The 22,572-nt window shown below is 36.3% G+C and overlaps 1 protein-coding gene across 4 annotated transcripts in view; it reads right to left on the bottom strand.

Moving 5' to 3' along the window:
* Positions 1–22,185, bottom strand: part of LOC143038010 (uncharacterized) — a 76,391-nt gene extending 54,206 nt beyond the window's left edge. Inside the window, exons 1-3 of one of the 4 annotated variants that reach the window (XM_076206840.1) lie at positions 21,976–22,185; positions 7,868–7,922; positions 7,625–7,759 (exon numbers count right to left, since the gene is read on the bottom strand). In XM_076206840.1, coding sequence (XP_076062955.1) covers positions 7,625–7,759; positions 7,868–7,922; positions 21,976–22,125 — 340 coding nt within the window. In that variant the 5' untranslated portion in view covers positions 22,126–22,185. Of the gene's footprint in view, positions 1–7,624; positions 7,760–7,867; positions 7,923–8,650; positions 8,840–12,667; positions 12,755–21,975 lie in introns of those variants that run through there. The other 3 variants (XM_076206839.1, XM_076206841.1, XM_076206842.1) reach the window with 3 other exon arrangements.
* Positions 22,186–22,572: the final 387 nt, after the last annotated feature.

Consider the following 22,572-nt stretch of genomic DNA (forward strand, 5'->3'; position numbering starts at 1 on the left):
TACATGAATGGATGAAATCATGAGATGTTGCATAAAGAATGGAAGTCCATAAAAGAATGGTTGCAATAAAATTTCAAAAGGTGCAAAAGAGGAGTTCAAAAGACCAAAGGAAACTGTTTACTGTATATGAATAGAAGGAAAGTATTAAAGAAAAAGTACAAAAATTACTGAGAAGCCTGTTGTTACATAACTAAAGAAGGGTGGAGAGGGAATAAAGTGGTTATAGGCAAGGAAGACTACAGAGCAAGACTTGTATACATAAAGATCTTGAAATTTTAGTATTTTACTTAAATTTATGTGCATCGGTGTGGAACTGTTTCTATGTCATCAGCTCAAAGTTGAAGGGAGAGATCAGTCACTGGTAGTCAGCTCCCCATGTGTGAAAAAATGTAAGATATATAGCTCAAATTGAGAGAGACCAAGTGATGGGTCCAGAGACTGAGTGACAAGACCTCAGGGCTACACCTCCTAACTGGAGATGAAGGGCCAAAATACCAATGGTGCCTGACATGGAGTCATACGGTTCCTGTCTATAAGACTTGAGGTTACAAGTGATTGATAAAATTAAATGAAAATTAAAAGTTATATTCATAAAGAGCTGAAGTCCAGGAACCATTGTAAGGAAGTAAACACTGGACTCATCAATATAAGTGAAGTGTTGTCCCTCCTATAGGTGGTGCAGCACTTTGACATTTCCCCCACTGTTCCTCATGATGGTATCATTTCTGGGCTTGATAATTGTCTTTTTCCTTGTCTCCAGACCATGTCCCATATTTTTGCTTTTCAGGTGGGCAATGTGCTACAATAGCTGGTGGATTTTGTCTCTTCAATTTACTTATTGACATTTATACAATGCTTCTCCTTTCTATGTGTTTGTTGATTTATTCTATTGGAATATTTTGTCTCTTCTATTTTTGTATTTATCTATTCCTTTATATTTGGTTACATGGATTATACACACACACACACACACACATTCGTCGGATGGACGGCGAACATTGGAGTTCCGAAGAAAAAGTGAAATTTTCGTGGATCTCATCGTCAAGGAAGTACTTCATTGTATTTACAGGGAAGGGGAAAGCTCGTGGTGTAGTGGGAAGGTGAGGAAAAAGGAGGAGGGATTACTGAGGGAAATGGAAGGAAATGAGGAAGGGGAGGACTTGGTCCAAGAGGCCAGGCGTCTTGTAAACAAGCGTAGGACCGACGATTTTCGAGAGAAGGGATCAACAAAAATGTAAAGATTAGAAATATAGATAAGAGCAGCACAATGGAAGATGAAGATAATAATTTCCAGGGATTTAATGAGGGGGGGGGATACCAACCTCCCCCGATTAGCAAGACTAGAGGAAAAACTTGAGAAAATGACCGAACATTGGGAGAGTAGGTTTGGTAAAATAAAAAAGATTGCGCAGAGAGTTGAAAAATTAGAAGAACTAGAGAAGGTGAACAAAAACCTAACTAAAGAAATAGAAGAATTAAAAAGATAGTTAAAAGAGGTAAAAGATGAGAATGAGGAATTAAAGAGGAATAATAAAGAGAATAAAGAGTCCATAGCAAAAGAAGCACAGGGTAGGAAAAAAATCCAAGAGAACAGTAAAGTTCCTGTAAGAGGCCGGTAGATGAAGGTAGATAATTCAGTAGATGAAGACGTAGGTGGGAGAACGAATGCTAATAAGGTTATGAAACACTGGTGTATTGAAAAGCTGAGTCGAGGATTGTTTAGTCACCGACAAGCGACAATAGCTGAGTCAGACTCGCGTTAGGTCGGCATCGATTGTTTTATAAACAAGACTGGAGTCACTGTTCTGTCTGTGTAAACACGGCCGACTGTTGTAAGAATTGCTGATGTAATCAAAATGCTCTGTGAGCGACAGACCACTTACGCGATGACATCATGCTTGGCAATGTTACTGGAAGGACTGTAACAGCCTCTCGGATTGGAGGTAAATGGGTATAAAAAGAAATATTATTGGCCGAAGGGAAAAAGGCACGCCCTTAAGGTGTGGCACTTGTTTTGAGAAGTAAAAGACTATTGGACGAATAAAAAGTGACGTCTGAACGAAGGTGGTCTGACGTATTGGAGAGAACCTCGAGGGGGAACTCTCTGAGTGTATTCCGTTAAATCAACAAGCAAGAAATTGACACCCCTTTTTATTTTCACCCAAAAACTCATGAGAACTAGGCATGGGGCCTACTTTCTAAGAAACGATTGAACTTACACATTTAACTAGAAAATTACTGAAAGGAGGACAAGACAGCAAAGAGAAAAGAATCAGTGGTGACAAAAGAGGGGGCAACAGTGAATAAGATGAACTTGACATTAGTGAAACTGACGTAACGAAGGCAAGGGGCCTTGTGACAAGTGGAATTACGAGACTAATAGAAGTGTAAACGGTCGAGGACCGACAGTTGCATTTACTGACATAATAAAACAGCAAATGAAAGAACAAACTGAAGACTCAGTTATTAAAGTGATGAGACAGAAGGAGAATATAGTAAGAGACTTAGCAGATAAAAAGAAATGTATAATTATATTAGGAATGGAAGAGAAGTATAATCTAAATAGAACCACAAAAATCAAAAAGGAAAAAGAAAAAGTAAGCAGTCTACTAGAACCTGAAATCATGAAACAAATTGAAGAGATGTATAGACTCGGAAAATATAGTACAGATAAGACCAGACCAATTAAGATTAAATTCAGGTCACAAACGACAGCAGAGAATATCTTAGCAAAAACAGGGAAACTAGCAGCAAGTGAACAATATAAAAAGGTATGGATAAAAAGAGAAATGAATAAAGAGGAAAGAGAGGAGGAAAAAAATTAAACGACAAGAGCTAAGGAAAAAAAACAAGTACAGAACAGAGTCAGAAAAAGAGAAATTCTACTGGAGAGTAGTGAATATGAAAGTGAGGAGATGGGCCATACCAGAGAAAAACAAAGGGAAACAGAAAATACAATGGAAGTAGCAGAAAATTAAGAGTGTCTTACACAAATATAGATGGATTAATAACAGGACTGAATGAGCTGAATGATTATCTGAAGGAAAAAGAACCGGACATAATGGGAATTGTAGAAACAAATTCAAAAGGTCCACTACCACCCAACAGTGTAGGACATGATGCATATAATTATTGGATTAGAAACAGAGAGACAAAACAAGGGGGTGGAGTTATGTTCCTGACTAAGAAGGATATAAATGTGAGGTGTGTCACATATGGAAAGAATACAGTAGAGATGATTATGATCGAAGTGGAAGACAGAGATAAGAAGAGCAGAAAGTTTGTGATCAATTATGTGCCTCCAAAAACAGCCTCATGGGAAGAGAGTGAACATAAAAGTATGTTAGAAGACACGAGGATAACATTAAATAAGATAATGGAAGATGGAGAAAGAATAGTTATGATGGGCGACTTTAATTGCAAAGAAGTCTGCTGGGAAGAGATGACAGTAAAGGGTGGAGACGACTCATGGGGAAGTGTTCTACTCAAGATGATTATTGACCATATAATGACACAATGGATACAAGAGAACACTAGGTATAGAAATGAAGAACCATCGAGACTACACCTAATAATCACATCTGAACCTAAAATAGTGGAAAAGATTGAATATAAGACACCAATAAGTAAAAGTGACCACATATTGATTGAACTGGAACTAAATGAGGAAAAATACATGAAAAGAAATGAACAATATAGAAAAGGAAGAATGTACGAAAAAAAAAAAAAATTATTAAATAAAATAAGAGAATTCTTTCAAAAAGAAAACTGGGAAAGAATATACAAAGAAGACACAACATTGGAAGAGAAATGGAATATTTTGACAAAAATTTATAAAAAAAGGAGTGGAAAAGTATGTCTCAAGAGAAAAACAAGAAAAAGAGCATACAATGACACAATAGATACAAGAGAATACTAGGTATAGAAACGAGGAAATGGAAAAATTTGACAAAAAATTATAAAGGAGTGGAAAAGTATGTTCCAAGACAAAAACAAGAAAAAGAATATGTAAAATGTTGGTTCAACAAAAGTTGTAGGGAGTTAAAAGACAAAAGAGATAAAGCTTGGACCAAATCGAAGAAAGACAAAAGACCAGAAAAATGGAAAATATATACTTGTTATAGAAATGAATATGTAAAAGTGTGCAGAGAGGAAAAGAGAAAATAAGAAAAAGATATAGAAAAATGTAAAGATCAACCAAAACTGTTTTACAGATTTGTAAACAACAAACTGAAAAACAAACAAGATTTAGAGAAATTAAGACAAGGAGGAGTTAAATACACAGAGGAAATAGAAATGGCAGAAATTATGAACAAGCATTTTAAATCAGCATTTACAAGGGAGAACATACAACCTGAAGAGATCGAATGGAAAGAGAAAGTCCCCCCTATGAAAGAGATAGAAGTAACAAAGAATGAAATAATGAAACACTTGAGTAATCTTGATGTCAAAAAATCGCATGGACCAGATGAAATAGCAAACTGGATCTTGAAAGAATGCAGGAATGAACTGGCAGACAAAATACATAGCATAATAAACAGTTCCTTGAAAGAAGGAAAAGTTCCAGAAGATTGGAAAAAAGCAAATATAGTACCTATATATAAAGGGGGAAATAAAGAAGACCCTACCAACTATAGACCAGTCTCTCTAACAAGTACAATAGCATAAATTTGTGAAAGAATTGTCAAAAGTAGATGGGTACAGTATTTAGAAAAAACAACAACGTGCTAAATCCAAGGCAATTTGGATTCAGACAAGGACAATCATGCGTTACCAATTTTATAAGTTTCTATTCAAGGCTAATGGATATAATACAAAAAAGAGATGGATGGGCTGATTGTGCATTTCTAGACCTAAAAAAAGCTTTTGACAAAGTACCACATAAGAAGTTGCTTAAGAAATTAGAAACCAAAGGAGGAATACAGGGCAAACTGCTTAAATGGATGGAAGACTTTTTGCAAGAAAGAGAAATGAGAGTAGTGATAAGAGACAAACACTCAAATTGGGATGAAGTAATAAGTGGTGTTCCACAAGGAACAGTTTTGGCCCCAATAATGTTTGCTATATATATTAATGATATGGATGAAGAAATTGAAAGTTATATGAGCTTCTTTGCAGATGATGCAAAACTATTAAAGATTGTGAGTCACTAGAGTGATCTCAATAAAGTATGGGAATGGAGTAGGAAGTGGGAGATGGAGTTCAATACTAAAAAGTGTAGTATAATGGAATTTGGAAAAAGCAAAAACAGAATAACAGGATCATATAAATTGGGAGAAGAAGGAATAAAAAAAGTTGAAAATGAGAAGGACCTGGGAGTCATTATTATGAATAATATGTCACCTGAGAAACATATGAATAAGATTTTTGGAGAAACTTAAAATTCAATAAGAACAAAGTGGCATTTACATACTTGGATGAAGAAATGGTGAAGAAAATACTAATCACTTTGATAAGACCAAGATTGGAATATGCAGCAACAATGTGGTCGCCAAGTACAAAAAAATGTATAAGAAAACTTGAAAGAATACAAAGAGCAATTACAAAATTGGCACCAACACTCTCAAAGCTATCATATGAAGAGAGACTAGCAAAACTTGAGCTACAGACACTAGAGCAAAAAAGAGAGGAGTTTTGATAACTATTTACAGAATCATGAAAGGCATAGAAACCATTGATAGAGGATCTAATAAAATAGGATAATAGAGATACAAGAGGACATGGAAAGAAAATCAAGACAGACAGTTATAGAAAAGACCTGAAAAAGAACAGCTTTCCCCACAGGGTAATAGACGTTTGGAACAAGTTAGATGAGCATGTGGTGTGTGCAAAAACGATACATGAATTTAAAAACAGTCTAGATAAAACGAGATATGAAGACAGGACACCATGAGCATAGCTCCCCTTCCCGTGAAATACAACTAGGTAAATACATGATCTTCCTTGTATAAATCCAAATTGCCTTGGATTTAGTACATTGTTTTTTTTCCAAATGCCTTACACATCTAATTTTGATCATTCTTTCACAAATTTTAGCTACCATACTTGTAAGAAAGACTGGTCTATAGTTAGTAGGGTCTTCCCTTTTTCCCCCTTTATGTATTGGTACTATATTTCTCTATTCCAATCTTCTGGAACTTTTCCTTCTTTCAATGAATTGCTTATTAGACATGTATTTTGTCTGTTAGTTCATTCCTGCATTCTCTCAAAATCCAGTTTGCCATTTCATCTGGTCCATGTGATTTTCTAACATTGAAATTACTCAAGTGATTCATTATTTCATTCCTTGTTACTTCTATCTCTTTCATAGGGGAGACTTTCTCCTCCCACTCAACATCTCTAAGTTGTATGTTCTCCCTAGTAAACATTGATTTAAAATGCTTGTTCATAATTTCTGCAATTTCTATTTCCTCTGTGTATTCAACTCCTCTTTGTTGTAGTTTCACTAATTTTTGTTTGTTTTTCAATTTGTTGTTTACAAATCTATAAAATAGTTTTGATTGATCTTCACATTTTTCTATGACATCCTTTTTGTATTTTTTATTTTCTTCTCTGTGCACTTGTACATATTTATTTCAATAACTAATATATATTTTCCATTTTTCAGGTCTTTTGTATTTCTTCCATTTTATCCAAGCTTTATCCCTTTTGTCTTTTAACTCCCTACATCTTTTCTTGAACCAACATTTTACATATCCTTTTTCTTGTTTTTGTCTTGGAACATACTTTTCCACTCCTTCTTTATAAATTTTTGTCAATTTTTTCAATTTCCTCGTTTCTATACCTAGTATTCTCTTGTATCTATTGTGTCATTGTATGTTCCATGATATCAAGTAGTACATTTCCCCATAAATCGTCTCCACCTTTCACTGTTATCTCTTCCCAGCAGATTTCTTTACAACTAAAATCACCCATTATTACTATTCTTCCTCCATCTTCCATTATCTTATTTAGTGTTATCCTTGTGTCTTCCAACATATTTTTGTGTTCTCTCTTCCCATGAATCCATTTTAGGAGGCACATGATTTACCACAAACTTCCTGCTCTTCTTGTCCCTGTCCTCTATTTCCATCATAATCATCTCCACTCTATTCTTTCCATATGTAACATTCCTCACATTTATATCCTTCTTAGTCAGGGACATAACTCCACCCCCTTGTTTTACTTCTCTGTTTCTAATCCAATAATTATATGAGCCATGTCCTACACTGTTGGATGGTAAAGGACCTTTCAATTTTGTCTCCACAATTCCCATTATGTGCAGTTCTTTTTCCTTCAAGTAATCATTCAGTTCATTCAAGCCTGTTATTAAGCCATCTATATTTGTGAAAGACACTTTTAATTTTCTGTTACCTCCATCCTGTTTTCTGTTTCCCTTTTGTTTTTCTCTATGTGTATACTTATGTATATATATATATATATATATATATATATATATATATATATATATATATATATATATATATATATATATATATATATACATACACATATAATATGCTAGACTAAGCTCAAGTATGGCAATATCCCCATGAAGTTGTGCAAATCTGTCATTGATTTCTTCCTTTCTTTTTAATAGAAAATTTGCAACGTAGTACATTATAGTTAATTTCTTTTAACTTACAAAGCCAATCTGGGTTTGGGAAAGTAAGATTAAATGATGTTCTGGTTGTCATCCAAGAGCTGTATCGATACACTGTCAGACTAAATGGGAAATCTTGGATTGCAAAGCGTCTTCCATTTTCAGTTGCTGAACAATCTGAAATGTAAAATGCATCCATTAAAGCAATTTTGAGTGACAGCTTTCCCAAACTAATCTTCCATGCAGTGATTGTAGATAATGCAAAAAGAAAATCTATACAGTTACCCTTTCGTTTGATATAATGTAGCTTGCAGCTCCCATTTGGAGCAGATTTGCGGAACTGAAAATTAAAAATATATGGATCAATAAAAATATAGGAAAACTAATTTCACTATAATTTTCTAATCCCTTCTGTACTAGAAGGATTGTGTTGTTCTATCTATCTATATAACAAGGACTTTTTCCCCCTTATAAGGTAAATAGCCAAGTCAAAAGGCAAGTACCTACTCCCACCCATATTACTCCTAGATGGTTCTATTAAAATTATTGGTACCACTTCAGAAAGAAATTAATTAAAACAATCTTGATTAACCCCTATGTACCTACAGTAATTTTTCTATATTCTTTTTAATACTAAACATTTCCATTCAATTGTATGATATATATCTGTTCAGTAAAGAAGGCATGGTTAATAATGATATATAACAACAGATAAATGTGAAAGACTGCGCAATGACAAAATCATTTTGATCCAATTTACACAATACAAAAATAAATGCAACAATTACTTATGGAGAGAATTCGAAACTATTGTGAAATGTAACAAATTTAAGTCTTATTATCCTTATGAGTGCTTAAAATTCCTGAGCCATGGAACCATCACCAAAACAGAAATGTAACAGCCAATTAGAACTTTTCCTAAACAAGTTACCCACAACTCCATAAAATACTAAAATAACAAGATATGTAAAATAAAATAACACATAAATGCCAACCCTCCATTGGGAGAGGGAGAGAAAAAAAAAAAATTCCCATACAGAGGGTCCAGCTGAGATCTCAATAATTCACCTAAGATATCTTGGCCCAACTACAATAAAGGCCCTGACTGATACTTTCAGCCACTCTTGTGGATGCCTGTGATGGTTTAATTACAGTGCAAATAATAAGTATTGAAGATAAATGGAAGATAATGAAAAGAGGCCACAGAAGTTCCCTGGTGGCAAAACATCAAAGTAAAACATAAATATGAACCCAGAGCCACCTACCAGCACAATAGTAAAACAAAATTTAGACATGAGCTTTAGATCCCCTTTAGGTACAATTTTTTTTTTTTTTTTTTTTTTAAGATGATGGCAAAGAAAGACCTATTTCTGGATTTCTTGGGCATGAGTAAAGACTTTTTGGTAAAATAATATACATAAAGAGATGAGATTTATGAAGGAATCATAGAAGCAAGAGACTAATAATCTAATGAAGCAAATCATGAAATAAGGAAACGAGTGACTTAAAGAAAGCAAATACTGAAATAAATAAGGAAGTGCATTAATTAAAAAGAAAACTCAATGAAATAAAATGTGAAAATGAGAGGTTGAAAAACAATTATACCACTAATAGTGTGACCATAAAGAAAGAGGTAAATAAACAAATAAAGGCAATGACTGAGAAAACTGGAAGAAATACAGGAGAGGATGATTTACTTAGGAAAGAATGAATTACTTAGATTGATTGATGAAAGAATGATTTACTTAGGAAAGAATGGAAGAATGACCAAGAAAATGATAAGATAATTTTTAAAGAAACTGTTCATCAACAAATGCAGGAGAATGCCAAAGATGCAGTCATTCAAGTAATTACAGAAAAAGAAAATCTAGTAAGAGATACAGTGGACAAAAAGAATTGTATAGAAGCATATGGTCTAAAGGGAAAACATAACCTAAATTGGTTCCTGAGAGACAAAGAAAAGAAAGAACTGTAAAGAAAAGTTTTAAAAGTAGTACAAGATGAAGAGCAAAAAATAGAAAAGGAAATATAGGAAGTGCATGGAATCGGAAAATATGTAGTAAGAAAAGTCAACCCTAAAGATCAAATTAAGGTCACAAATGGCAGCAGAAGAAATACTAGCAAAAACAGGAATGTTATCAAGAAGTGAACACTATAAAAGTATATGGATAAAAAGAGACATGAATAATGAGGAAAGAGAAAGAGAAAATACATTAAGAAGTGAAGCTAGAGAAAATAACAAGAAAAAAATGGAAACCAAGAAACCAAAGTTCTATTGGAGAGTGTTAGACATGAGACTGAAAAAATGGTATATTCATGAAAAAGAAATGAAAAGAACGGAGAACAAGATGGGGAGAACAGAAAATTAAAAGTGGCTTACACTGATATAGATGGATTAATCTCAGGATTAAATGAACTAAATGATTACCTGTCAGAAGAAAAACCAGACATAATGAGAACTGTGGAGACAAAATTAAGGGGACCACTCTAACCAGTATTGGACATGGATTACATAATCACTGGCTTAGAAATAGAGAGGAGAATCAGGGTGGAGTCATGTTCTTGGTTAAGAAAAACTTTTAAATGTGATGAAAGTTACAAATGGAGAGAACAGGGTGGAGGTGATCACAATAACAATTGAAGACATTGGCATGAAAAGTAAAAAGTTTGTGGAGATTTATGTGCCCCCAAAAATGGGGTCTTGAAGAGAAATGATTCTAAAATGTTAGACGATACAAGGCTTTCATCAAAAGAGATGCTGAGGGATAGAGGAAACGTGGTACTTATAGGCGATTTTAACTGCACAGAAATCTGTTCGGAGGAGATGACAGTGAAAGATGGAGAGGATGTATGGGGAAATGTATTGTTGACATGACTACAGAACATACAATGACAGAATGGGTAAAAGAAAACACTGGATTTAGAAATAATGAAGAACTGTTGAGACTAAATTTAGTATTTACATCAGAATCTGAAATTGTGGATGAAATTGAATACAAGGCATCAATTGGGAAGAGTGATCACATATTGAGTTAGAACTAAAGAAGGAAATATATAGTGAGAGAAATGAGAAATACAGAAAAGGAAGACTGAAGTATAGTAAAACAGACTTTGAGAAACTTAGGTTTTTTTTTTTTAAACTGAGTTGGGAAAAATTCTACAATGAAATATCACATGTGGAAGAAAAATGGATGATTCTGATGGAAATCTATAACGAGGGAGTGGATAAATATGTCCCAAAGTAAAAACAGGAAAAGTTGTATATTAAGTGTTGGTTTAACAGAAGGTGCAGCAAAGTAAAAGATAGAAGAGATAAAGCTTAGAAAAGATGGGAAATACATAAATATACCAAAGGATTTTTCCCCCTTACACAGGAAGTAGCCAAAAGACAAAGGCATAGAAACCACTCCCACCCATTCCATCCCCTACATACTCCACTCCCCTCTACCCTCCCTCTTATCTTGGCACCTCGTGGATGACGGGTCATCCCTGCATCTTGACCACTGCCCTGGGTCAGAAGCAGTGTCGCAAGACACAGCACATCCACAGCAAGGCTGCTTCATTAATTCAGTGAACCCTCCCCCCCCTCCGTCCCCTCATGCATAAAAGGAGAAGACGGGGAGAAATCTTTTCGGGCTGCGACAATTTATTTCTCATACATACTCCCTCACCCCCCATCCCCCATCCACTCCCCCTCATCAGCATCATCCATACACAACCCTTCTCCATTCAGCCCATATCTTCTGTCCTCTCCCATCCTTCCTCAACAGACATTCCCCTCTTTCCCAAATCCCCTTTTACCTCATCCATCCATCTCATCCTAGGACGCCCCTTCATGTTCACTCCTTCCACCTCTGCCTTCCACACCTCTTTTACTAATCTTCACTCATTCTTTCCATGTGTCCAAACCATCCCAATACTCTTTCATCAACCCTATCACCCAACTCCCTTTCCACCCCTGTTCTCCTCACCTCATTTTTCATTCTATCTAGCCTAGTAGCCCCTATCATTCTTTTCAGGTATTTTATCTCAAACACATTCAAACTCTTTCTCTCTTCCTCTCTTATGTTTCATGTTTCTGCCCCATACAGTGCTGTTGGGACAATCACTCCTTCATACAATCTCCTTTTAGCATCCATTCCCAAATGTCTATTTCTCATTACACTTTTTAATCCACCAAGGCATTTACTCTCTTCTCTTCATCTACATTCTACCTCCACCTCCACTCCCTTTCCTGCCACATTCGCACCCAAGTATCTAAAACTATCCACTTCCTCCAGTCTCTCCCTTAATACTCACTTCCAGTCTGTTGCCACTCTCTCCCCTTGTACATCCCACCACCTTACTTTTACCCACATTTATCCTCAAATTCCTTCTTTCACACACCTTCCCAAACTCTGTCACTAACTTCCTCAATCCCTCCTCCGATCCTGCTACAAGCTCAGTGTCGTCAACAAACAACAGCTGGCTTATCTCCCACTTTTCTCCATTTTCTTTAACCATTTCCAATCCCTGATCCACTACTTGCATTCACCTCCCACACTACCCCATCCATGTATAAATTAAACAGCCAGGGCAACATAACACATCCTTGATGAAGTCCCACCTTTACCTCAAACCACTCACTCTCTCCATTTCTAACCCTAACACAAGCTCTACTACTCTCATAAAAACTCTTCATTGCTTTTAACAGCTTTCCTCCTATCCCATATATCTGCACAACCCCGACAGTGCCTTCCTATCTACCATGTCATAAGCCTTTTCCTGATCCATAAAAGCCCAAAAAATATCCTTACCTTTTCCTATAGCTTTCTCACATATCTGTCTTACCACAAAAATCTGATCTACACAACCCATATCAGTCCTAAACCCACACTGTTCCTCACCAATTACTCCCTCTGTTCCTCTCCTAATCCTCTCAATCAAGATCCTCCCATAAGCCTTCCCAACTACACTTAACAAGCTGATCCCTCTGAAACTACTACATTCACAATTGTCCTCCTTTCCCTTGTAAAGTGGAACTATAGAGGCCCTCCAGTCCTCCGGCACTCTACCCTCTCTTAAACAAACATTAAATAACCTCACCAGCCAGTCCACCATAACTGTACTTCCTTTTTTTCAGACATTCTGCATGGCATCCATCCAACCCAGGTGCCTAGAAAGTTGCAAATATATATCATTCAAAGGAATGAATATGTAAAAATACACAGGGAGGATAAAAGACTCCATGAAAATGACATAATAGAAAAATGTAAGGACCAGCCAAAACTATTCTACAGATAAAATGGTAAGTTAAAAACAAACAGGAAATAGTGAAACTATGCCAAGGGAATATGGAATATGCAGAAGAAACAGAACTGGCTGAAGTCATGAACAAACACTCCAAGTCAGTTTTTACTAGAGGAATTGTACATCAGGATGAAGGGCAAGAAGTGAAATCCCTCCCCCCCATGAGGGAAATAATAGTAACATGAAATAAAATAATGGACCAAATAATGAACCTTGATGTCAGGAAATCACATGACCCAGATGGAATCGCAAACTGGATACTAAAAGAATGTAAAGAACTAATAGACAAAATATATAATGTAATAAGTTGCTCACTTAAAGAAGAAAAAATACTGGAAGACTGGAAAAATGCCAATATTGTACCAATACATAAAAAAGAAAACAAGAAAGACCCAATAAATTACAGACCAGTTTCCTTTACAAGCATGGTAGCCAAAATTTGTGAAAAAAAGTTATAAAAAGTAGATGGATAAAACATCTGGAGAAGAACAATATACTAAATCCAAGACAATTCAGATTTAGACAGAGAAGATTATGAGTCACAAATTTGATATGCTTTTACTCAAGACTATTAGATATAATACAGAAAAAGAATGGATGGGCCGATTGTGCTTTCATAGACCTATAAAAAGCTTTTAACAAAGTACCACACAAAAAACTATCAAGAAAACTGGAAACCATAGGAGGGATACAATGTAAACTACTGAAATGGATGGAGGACTTCTTGCAAAATGAAAGTACTGCTCAGAGATAAGAGTTCTACTTGGGAAGAGGTGATTAGTGGAGTTCCACAAGGATCAGTATTGGCTCTAATAATGTTTGCTATTTATAGGGGGTCAGTAGATTGCTAGGGGGGTCAAAAGGCAGTCTTTAAAATTAAATGGTTAGCATAAAATGATCCTGTTCTCTTCCCGTACTGAAAGTGTTATCTAAGCTGTATCTATTTTCGGGGTTGTGTAGCCCTACATTTAACACGCTACACTTAGAGATATTGAAGTTCATTTGCCATTTCACCGACTATGTTAACAATTTACTAAGATCATCCTGCAGAATCTCTGCGTCGTCTCCTGACCCAATTAGGCGTCCTATTTTAATGTCGTCCGCAAACTTACTAACATCACTATTTATCCCATCGTCTAAGTTGTTTATGTACATAATGAACAACAAGGGACCCAAAACCAAGCCCTGGGGGACCCCGCTAGTAACATTGCCCCACCTAGATTTTATTCCATTCATGGTGACCCGCTGTTTTCTGTTACTAATCCAAGCTCTAACACTTTTCCTCCTATGCCATGGGCTTTGATTTTACTTAGTAGTCTCTGGTGTGGCACCTTGTCGAACGCTTTGCTAAAGTCAAGATAAATAACATCGTAATTTTCATTGTTATCTGACGCCTTATATACTTTAGTGTAAAAGGATAGAAGATTAGTCACACATGACTTACCCTTGGAGAAACCATGCTGTGAATCACGAATTAAATTATGCCCTTCGATGTGTTCTCTGAGTCTATTTACTATTATTGATTCAAGCATTTTTCCTATAACCGATGTCAAACTGATTGGCCTGTAGTTGCATATGGACGATCTATCTCCCTTCTTAAAAACAGGAACAACGTTTGCCTGCCTCCAAGCAGTTGGCACAAAACCAGTGTCTACCGATTTATTGAATATTTCAGTTAACTGGTCGCAGATTTCAAATTTACACTCCTTAAGCATTCTTGGAAAAATTTCGTCTGGACCCGGAGATTTTGTAGCTTTAAGTCTTTCAATCTGCTTGACTACTTCTTCTTTACTAATGCTGATATTAGATAGACTACTTTCTTCATCCCCTCTGTAAATCGGATCGCAGTCAGGTACTTTATCTAACCTCTCATTAGTAAACACCGATAGAAAATAATTGTTAAACTCCTCACTCATTTTTTTCTCTGATTCTATCATGACATTTTCATCGTTTTTAATTGGTCCTATTCTTTATTTTTTGTTCTATAGAGGTGAAGAAACCCTTTGGTTTGGATTTTGCTTGATTTCATAATTACGTTTCGCCGTACGTGTATTCCTTTTAACCAGCTTTGCCATTTCGTTATATCTTGATCTAAGGTGTGATTCCCCGTTTTTTATTTTTACGTAAAGTCCTCTTTTCATTCCGATCTCATGTTTCAATCTGTCTCTCATCCATTTGGGAGTATTACTATTTTTCCGTATTGACTTTAGTGGGATAAATGTGTTTTGTGCATTAATAATTAGGTAAGTTAGATTGCTATACATTTCTTCCAATCGCTGACCTGACTGTTGGGCCCTCGCCCCCAAATGACCTGACCTAAGGTATGCATATTACCCTCCGTGACCTGGCTCTTAGTCCTGACCTGACTCCCAGCCCCGCGCCGAGACCCGACAATGTTCAAAATGTCCGCATGGCATTTCGTATTCAATTTCAAATAGGTTTTTATATTGTCAAAGTTTGCTTTCCTGAAGTCTGGTACTTGAATGTCATTCGTACTTTTTAATTTTTCCCAAATAACATTAAATCTTATTTCTTGATGATCACTAGAGCCTAGACTATCTCCCATTATTACGCTGCTAATTTGGTGTTCATTATTTGTTAAAATTAAGTCCAGGGTATTTTGTCCGACAGTACCTCGCCAGGTACATTTTCTTGATGCAATGTTATGGAGCGGAGATACATGCATTCCTTCAAACTGCAAGAACTTTGTATACCCCGCAAGCTGAGAGTGGTTGAAAGGCCCGCCAACGTCTCTCACCAAGGTAAAACGAATACTATAAGGTACGTTGAGCACCCCCCCCCTCCACGCACCTCCACCGTGACGTCATAGGAAATCCAGAGGGGGAGAGTGAGAGGTGAAAGAAAATGTAAACTTTAAAGAAAACCATCTGTATATATGGTAGACTTTAAAATTACAATATGATGTTCACAATACTGAAATTACTCAGTATCACTTTCTTATCCTCAAATTATCAGTATCTGAGATATGACCGCCAGAAAAGTTATAAAAAATATTTTCCATGCTTTCACATTAGGTGGATTATATTAATATGACGAGTAATTAGATGGGATGACATGTCAAGCGTGGATTTTATATGTAGACCTTTATCTCCACCAAGCTCAGTTATGGTTTAACCGGATTCTTTAGTTTGTTTATTTGCAATTGAATGAAAATTTCAGGAAATGTTGCTAATAAATAGTTACTTTCAAAATGATGGCTGCATACGTATCCAGATGACCGAGTATTGTGTGTGCCACATAATTCAATCCATTTCTAAGTTCTTTATCTTTGGGTAGTGAAAAGAAATGTATATTTTTATCACCTTTCAGTCTAACGGCATTGCACTTCTGCACTATACAAAATGTTGGCATTTTTATATGTTATTTGTCTCCCTTAGCTACCCCTTTAATCAGAAGATGGAGCTTCGCTCCACACACTGGTGTGTGAGTGACTGACAGCTCTCGACCCACGGAACCCCTGGTCTCGATATTTCCGTTGACGTCATCATCTACCTGCGCAGTGGAGAGGTTTTCTGGCTCTCCCTCACCTCCCCACCCCCCGCTAACGTACCTTATAGTATTTGTTTTACCTTGGTTGTGTGTATGTGAGATTCTCCCTACATACACAGAATGGGGAGGATTTTCGACTCAGAGTGAATTGACATGGTTTTTCTTTAAGTTTAGATATTGGTTGGTTGATTATTCTCACTCTTTCAGTACGGGAAGAGAACAGGATCATTTCATGCTAACCATTTAATTTTAAAGACTGCCTTTCGAGCCCCTAGCAATCTACTGACCCCCTTTCAACCCCTTGGCTGGTTTCATCGACCCCCTAGCAATCTAATGACCCCCTTTCGACCCATGGGGGTCGATATCGACCACTTTGGGAACCCCTGTACTGGATGAAACAATAGTGTGTGCAAAAACAATACAAGAATTGAAGAGCAAATTAGAAGTGGCGAGATACAGAGATGGGACACCATGAGTGTAGCTCCCCTTCCTGTAAGATACAACATGAGACTGAGAAAATGGTATCTTCAAGAAAAGGAAACGAAAGGAGCAAAGAAAGAGATGGAGAATGCAGAAAATTAGGAGTGGCTTATAACAATATAAATGGTTTAATTTCAGGATTAAATTAGCTTAATGATTACTTGGCAGAAGCAAAACCAGATATAATGGCAATTGTAGAGACAAAATTAAGGTGTCCACTATTACTTAACAGTGTTGGAAATGAATTATATAATCACTGCCTTAGAAATACAGGGGAAAAACAGGGTGGAGGAGTCATGTTCTTGGCTAAGAAAAATTTAAATGTGAAAGTTACAAATGGAGGGAACAGTGTGGAAATAATCATGATAAGAGTTGAAGATTAAGACATGAAAAAGAGAATGTGGTGATCTATGTATCCTCAAAAAATGGTTCTTGAAAAGAGATTACATGGTACCTATGGAGGATTTTAACTGCAAAGAAATCTGTTGGGAAGAGATGACAGTGAAAGGTGGAGAGAAATTATGGGGAAATGTATTACTTGACATGACTATGGAATATACAATGACACAATGGGCAAAGGAAAACATCAGATATAGAAATAATGAATCATCAAGACTGGATTTATTCTTTACATCAGAACCTGAAACTGTATATAAAATTGAATACAAGACACCAATTGGGAAGAGTGACCACATATTACTTGAACTAGAATAAAGGAGGAAATATATATGGAGAGAAATGAGAAATACAGACAAGAGAGACTAGTACCGTATTTTTTGGCTTAAAATGCGCATCGGGTTATAATGCGCACCCATGCACTTCGTTATCTCAGTACACAGATAGCGCGCACCGACGTATAACGCGCATGCCCGATCGCCTTGAGTCGGAACTACATGTACCGGTATATGACTCATGTTGTGCGTTGGTCCCTTATTAATTGTAGCTTAAATAGTTTGTAGGAAATATGATCTAAAAAAAAGTTTATTGAAAGTAAAATATACAGAAAAATTTCGGGATCTTTACAGAAAATGTTCATTTTATATCTTGAGGAAATAATTCGTCTTTACCACTTTTTATTTAATACCGAAACAAACTACAAACTGTTTCGTTTTAGCTTTGAACCTGCAATGACAGTGGTGAAATAGGACCGTCTCTCATCGAGGTGACGTTTAGTTAATATAACTCCCGAAAGAGGGTGTTGTAGTCAGGTGTTTGACACGAGTTTATGAACGGCCGCAACGGAATTTGTACCATACCTAAAGTGAAGCAACAAAGCCAACATAAAAATTCAAACTAGGATGCTATGAACATGGGCAAATATCATGAATATTGATCATGTTTCATGGTGTTTAGGCCTCTTTAAACATGAAAAATAAGATTCGATAGATACCTACCTATAAACCACTCCTCGTTTAACGACCTACTCTGTTAACGACAACGCGGAGTTACGACGGGCTTTATGACAGACCAATATTCGTTTAACGTAAATCTCCCGAAGTTGCGACGTCGTGTACGATAAGTTGGCTGAGGCAAATTTGTATGTTATAAATGAACTTGTACGGTGGATATTAGCTGTGAAGTAAAGTGTTCTGAAGCTTAGGTCTACATTACCATCATGCAAGCTGCAAAAACTACCTAGGGTACAGTATATACCGGTATTGATAATTTTTTAGTTTCGACCATGGGCGCAATATAGCAATAGAAAATTAATTATTTTGTAAATTATAATGTATCAACGTAATATGCAATTTTGTGAGCGGAAAAAAAATGCTAAAACAGATTTCGTAATTAACGAAGTCGTGTCGGACGAATGGTACGCCATGTTTGTAGTAATAGATGCCGACGTCGAAGAAATGAAAGGATGATAAATTCGTCTAACCTTTACTAAACTAACCTAACCTGTGTTTCATAAATCATTACCTGCAAATTAAATGTCATCCGGCTCGTCCTCGTCGTGAGAGACGTTGGCGGGCTTTTCAACCACTCTCTCAGCCTACGGGATTCTTGCAGCTTGAGGGAATGCCTGTATCTCCGCTCCATAGCATTCCTTCAAGAAAATATTCCTGGCGAGGTACTGTCGGAAGTACCGAGGCCGTCAATTGACAGACGACATGATGGCGTCCCGATCCTATGCTACCGACTTCGTTTATTAGCATATTTGCTTGTAGCAAGGTATTTTTTATTTTCATTTCCGCCCACAAAATTCCATATTACGTCGATACATTTTAATTTACAACATTTAATAATTAGTTTTCCTATTGCTATATTGCGCCCATGGTCGAAACTAAAGAAAATACCCCGGTATTTAATATGGAATGTCAGCATACGCGGATTTGGTCATACATGGTAATTTCGGGAACCTGACCACCGCGTTATTTGAGGGCTTTCTGTACTATCAAAACAGTAAATAAAGCTTTAATGTACTGTATAAAAGAGGGAAAATACACGAAAATAAAGATACATGTATTGCTGGACATTGTACATACAGTACATGTACATATATGTATACACTTTCGCTTAACGACCAATTCGGTTAACGACGGCGACGCTGGTCCCAATTGCCGTCGTTAAACGAGGAGTGGTTGTACCAAATATCTATATAGCCCATGCTGGCGTATTCTTTCATGTCACTATGGTTGTTCTTCTTGTTCTCACGGAACGTCACGGAGAAGTGTGCCGTCCCGACTTTGTGACGGCCAACATCGTCACGTTGTTGTGAAAAAAATTACCGGTACACACACAGCCGCAGAGTTATTATCGTAGGCCGTAGATAATGCGCACCACCGGATAACGCGCACCCTCCATTTTTAGGCCCTTCCAACGGAAAAAAGTCGCGCACTATACGCCGGAAAATACGGTATGTAGTAAAATGGATTTTATGAAACTTAAGAATTTTTTTGAAGAAGTGAGTTGGGATAAATTTCACAATGATAAGACGCGAGTGGAAGAAAAATGGAAGATTCTGAAGGAAATCTATATTGGAGGAGTGGATAAATATGTACCAAGACAGAAACAAGAAAAATATATATAAATGCTGGTTTAGCAGAGAGTGCAGCAAGGCAAAAAAAAAAAGTAAAAAAAAAAAAAAAATAAATAAATAAGATAAAGCTTGGAAAAGATGGAAAAAAGAGAAAAATCCTAGAAAGTGGCAAATATATATCAATGAAAGGAATGAATATGTAAAAATATGCAGGGAAGAAAAAAGAAATTATGAAAAAGACATAATAGAAAAATGTAAGGATCAACCAAAACTATTCTATAGATATGTGAATGGTAAATTGAAAAACAAGCATGAAATAGAGAAACTATGCCAGGGGAACATGGAATACACAGAAGATATAGAAATGGCTGAGGTCATGAGTAAACATTTCAAATCGGTTTTCACTAGAGAAAAAGTATGGCACTGGGATGAAGGGCAAGAAGTGAAATCCCCCCTCTGGGAGAAATAATAGCAACACGAGCTGAAATAATGGATCAAATAACAAGCCTTGATGTCAGGAAATCAGACAGACTGAATGAAACTGCAAACTGGATACTAAAGGAGTGTAAAGAAGAATTGGTAGGCAAAATATACAAGTTGTTCGCTTAAGGAAGGAAAAATACCAGAAGACTGGAAAAAGGCCAACATCATACCAATATATAAAGGAGGTAACAAGGAAGACCCAACAAATTACAGACCAGTTTCCCTTACAAGTACTGTAGCCAAAATTTGTGAAAAAGTTATCAAAAATAGATGGACAAAACATCTGGAAGAACAACATACTAAACCTAAGACAGTTTGGATTCAGACAGGGAAGATCACGTGCCTCAAATCTGATCTGCTTTTACTCAAGACTATTAGATATAATACAGGAAAGGGACAGATGGGCTGATTGTGCTTTCCAGATCTACAAAAAATTTTGATATAGTGCCACATAAAAAACTATTAGGAAAACTGAAAACCATAGGAGGGGTAAAAGGTAAATAGTTACTGGAATGGATGGAGAATTTCCTGCATGGAAGAAAAATGAGAGTAGTGCTCAGAGATTAAGGTTCTACTTGGGAAGAGGTGATCAGTGGAGTTCCACAGGGATTAGTACTGGCTCCAATAATGTTTGGTATTTATGTGAATGACATAGCCAAGGGTGTGGACAGTTACACGAAGTTCTTTGCTGATGACACAAAATTGTTGAGAAAAGTGAGCACTGAAATAAACTGCGAGTTACTGCTGAGAGATCTGAACAAAATTTGGGAATAGAGTCAGAAGTGGGAAGTGGACTTCAACATTAAGAAATGGAATTTGGAAAAGTAAAAAAAGGATATCAGGACAATATAAAATCAGTGAGAAGAATGTAAAGAAAGTGGGATTTGAAAAGAGACTTGGGAGTAATCATCACAAAGGACATGTCCCCTGATAACCAGATAAACATAATTGTTGGAGAAACATACAACTTGTTGAGGTCAATAAAAGTGGCATTTATTCACTTGGACGAAGAAATGGTAAAAAAAATAGTCACACTGATATGACCAAGACTGGAGTATGCAGTGACACTATGGTCACCCAGTGCCAAAAGAAATATAAGGAAAATGGAAAGAATCCAAAGCGCAACTATGACGATGGCCCCCACATTTTCAGAACTGAAATACAAAGAGAGACTGTCAAAACTAGAGTTACCGACCCTGGAACAAAGAAAAGAAAGAAGATACTTGCTGACCATCTATAATCATGAGAGGTATGGAAGTCCTTGATAGAGAAGATTGACTAAATTGGGATACAAGAAATACAAGAGGACATGGAAAGAAACTCAAAAAGGACAGTTATAGAAGAGACCTGAAAAAGAACAGTTTTTCCCATAGAGTGGTGGATGTATGGAACAAATGAGACAAGATGACAGTGCATGCAGAAACCATACATGAATTTAAGAACAATTTAGATACTGAGAGATAGGGATGGGACACCACAAGCATAGCTCCCCTTCCCGTAAGATACAACTAGGTAAATACACACACAAACACATATATATTTAGATATACATATATAAAGGTGCAATCCATCTTTTATCTCCTATATGACACAGGTAAACACAGTCATTTGAAATACAAACTTCAACATAAAATGAAAACTACATATTGACCTGGTGTGTGCAGTCCAAATCTCTCATTTCAGTCTTACACAATTGCGAAGCAGCTGTGATATAACTATTTCTTGATGTCTTCAGGACTGCCACACCCTCACCTTCAATCCAACACAGGCTTAAAATACATATCATGGTCAATACTCCCATGTCTTTCACAGCTAAAGGACAAATTCCTGTAGTCTTGAAATTTTTTCCAAAACCACTTCAAGTGTCTCGATTTTATTCTTCTTTCATGTATATGTATTCTTCCTTTGTCTTTATTTGTAAGGATATTTTCTGCCACTCTTCAAAAATATTCTAATAAATTATTTCCCTTTCATAAGGTTGTAATATAGTTAACTCTCCTTTTATGCATGTTCTGTTTGCCATTTTTACTTTAATGTGGTCTATCACTGCAGGGAAATTATTCTCTTTACCCAATTTCTCCACTAAGATCAGGTAAGAATCATGGACTTTGCATGCTGCTTGGTGGGAATCCCATGCAGTATATTTTTGCTGTAATTGTTATGCAACATAAAATGTAGCCAAAACCTTTATCAATTCACACTTAATTGAGTTTAATGGTCCTTCAATCTCATGAACATGCACAAATAT

Source organism: Oratosquilla oratoria, chromosome 23 (assembly GCF_046742065.1).
Source record: "Oratosquilla oratoria isolate Oo_2021 chromosome 23, ASM4674206v1, whole genome shotgun sequence".
Taxonomy (NCBI): domain Eukaryota; kingdom Metazoa; phylum Arthropoda; class Malacostraca; order Stomatopoda; family Squillidae; genus Oratosquilla; species Oratosquilla oratoria.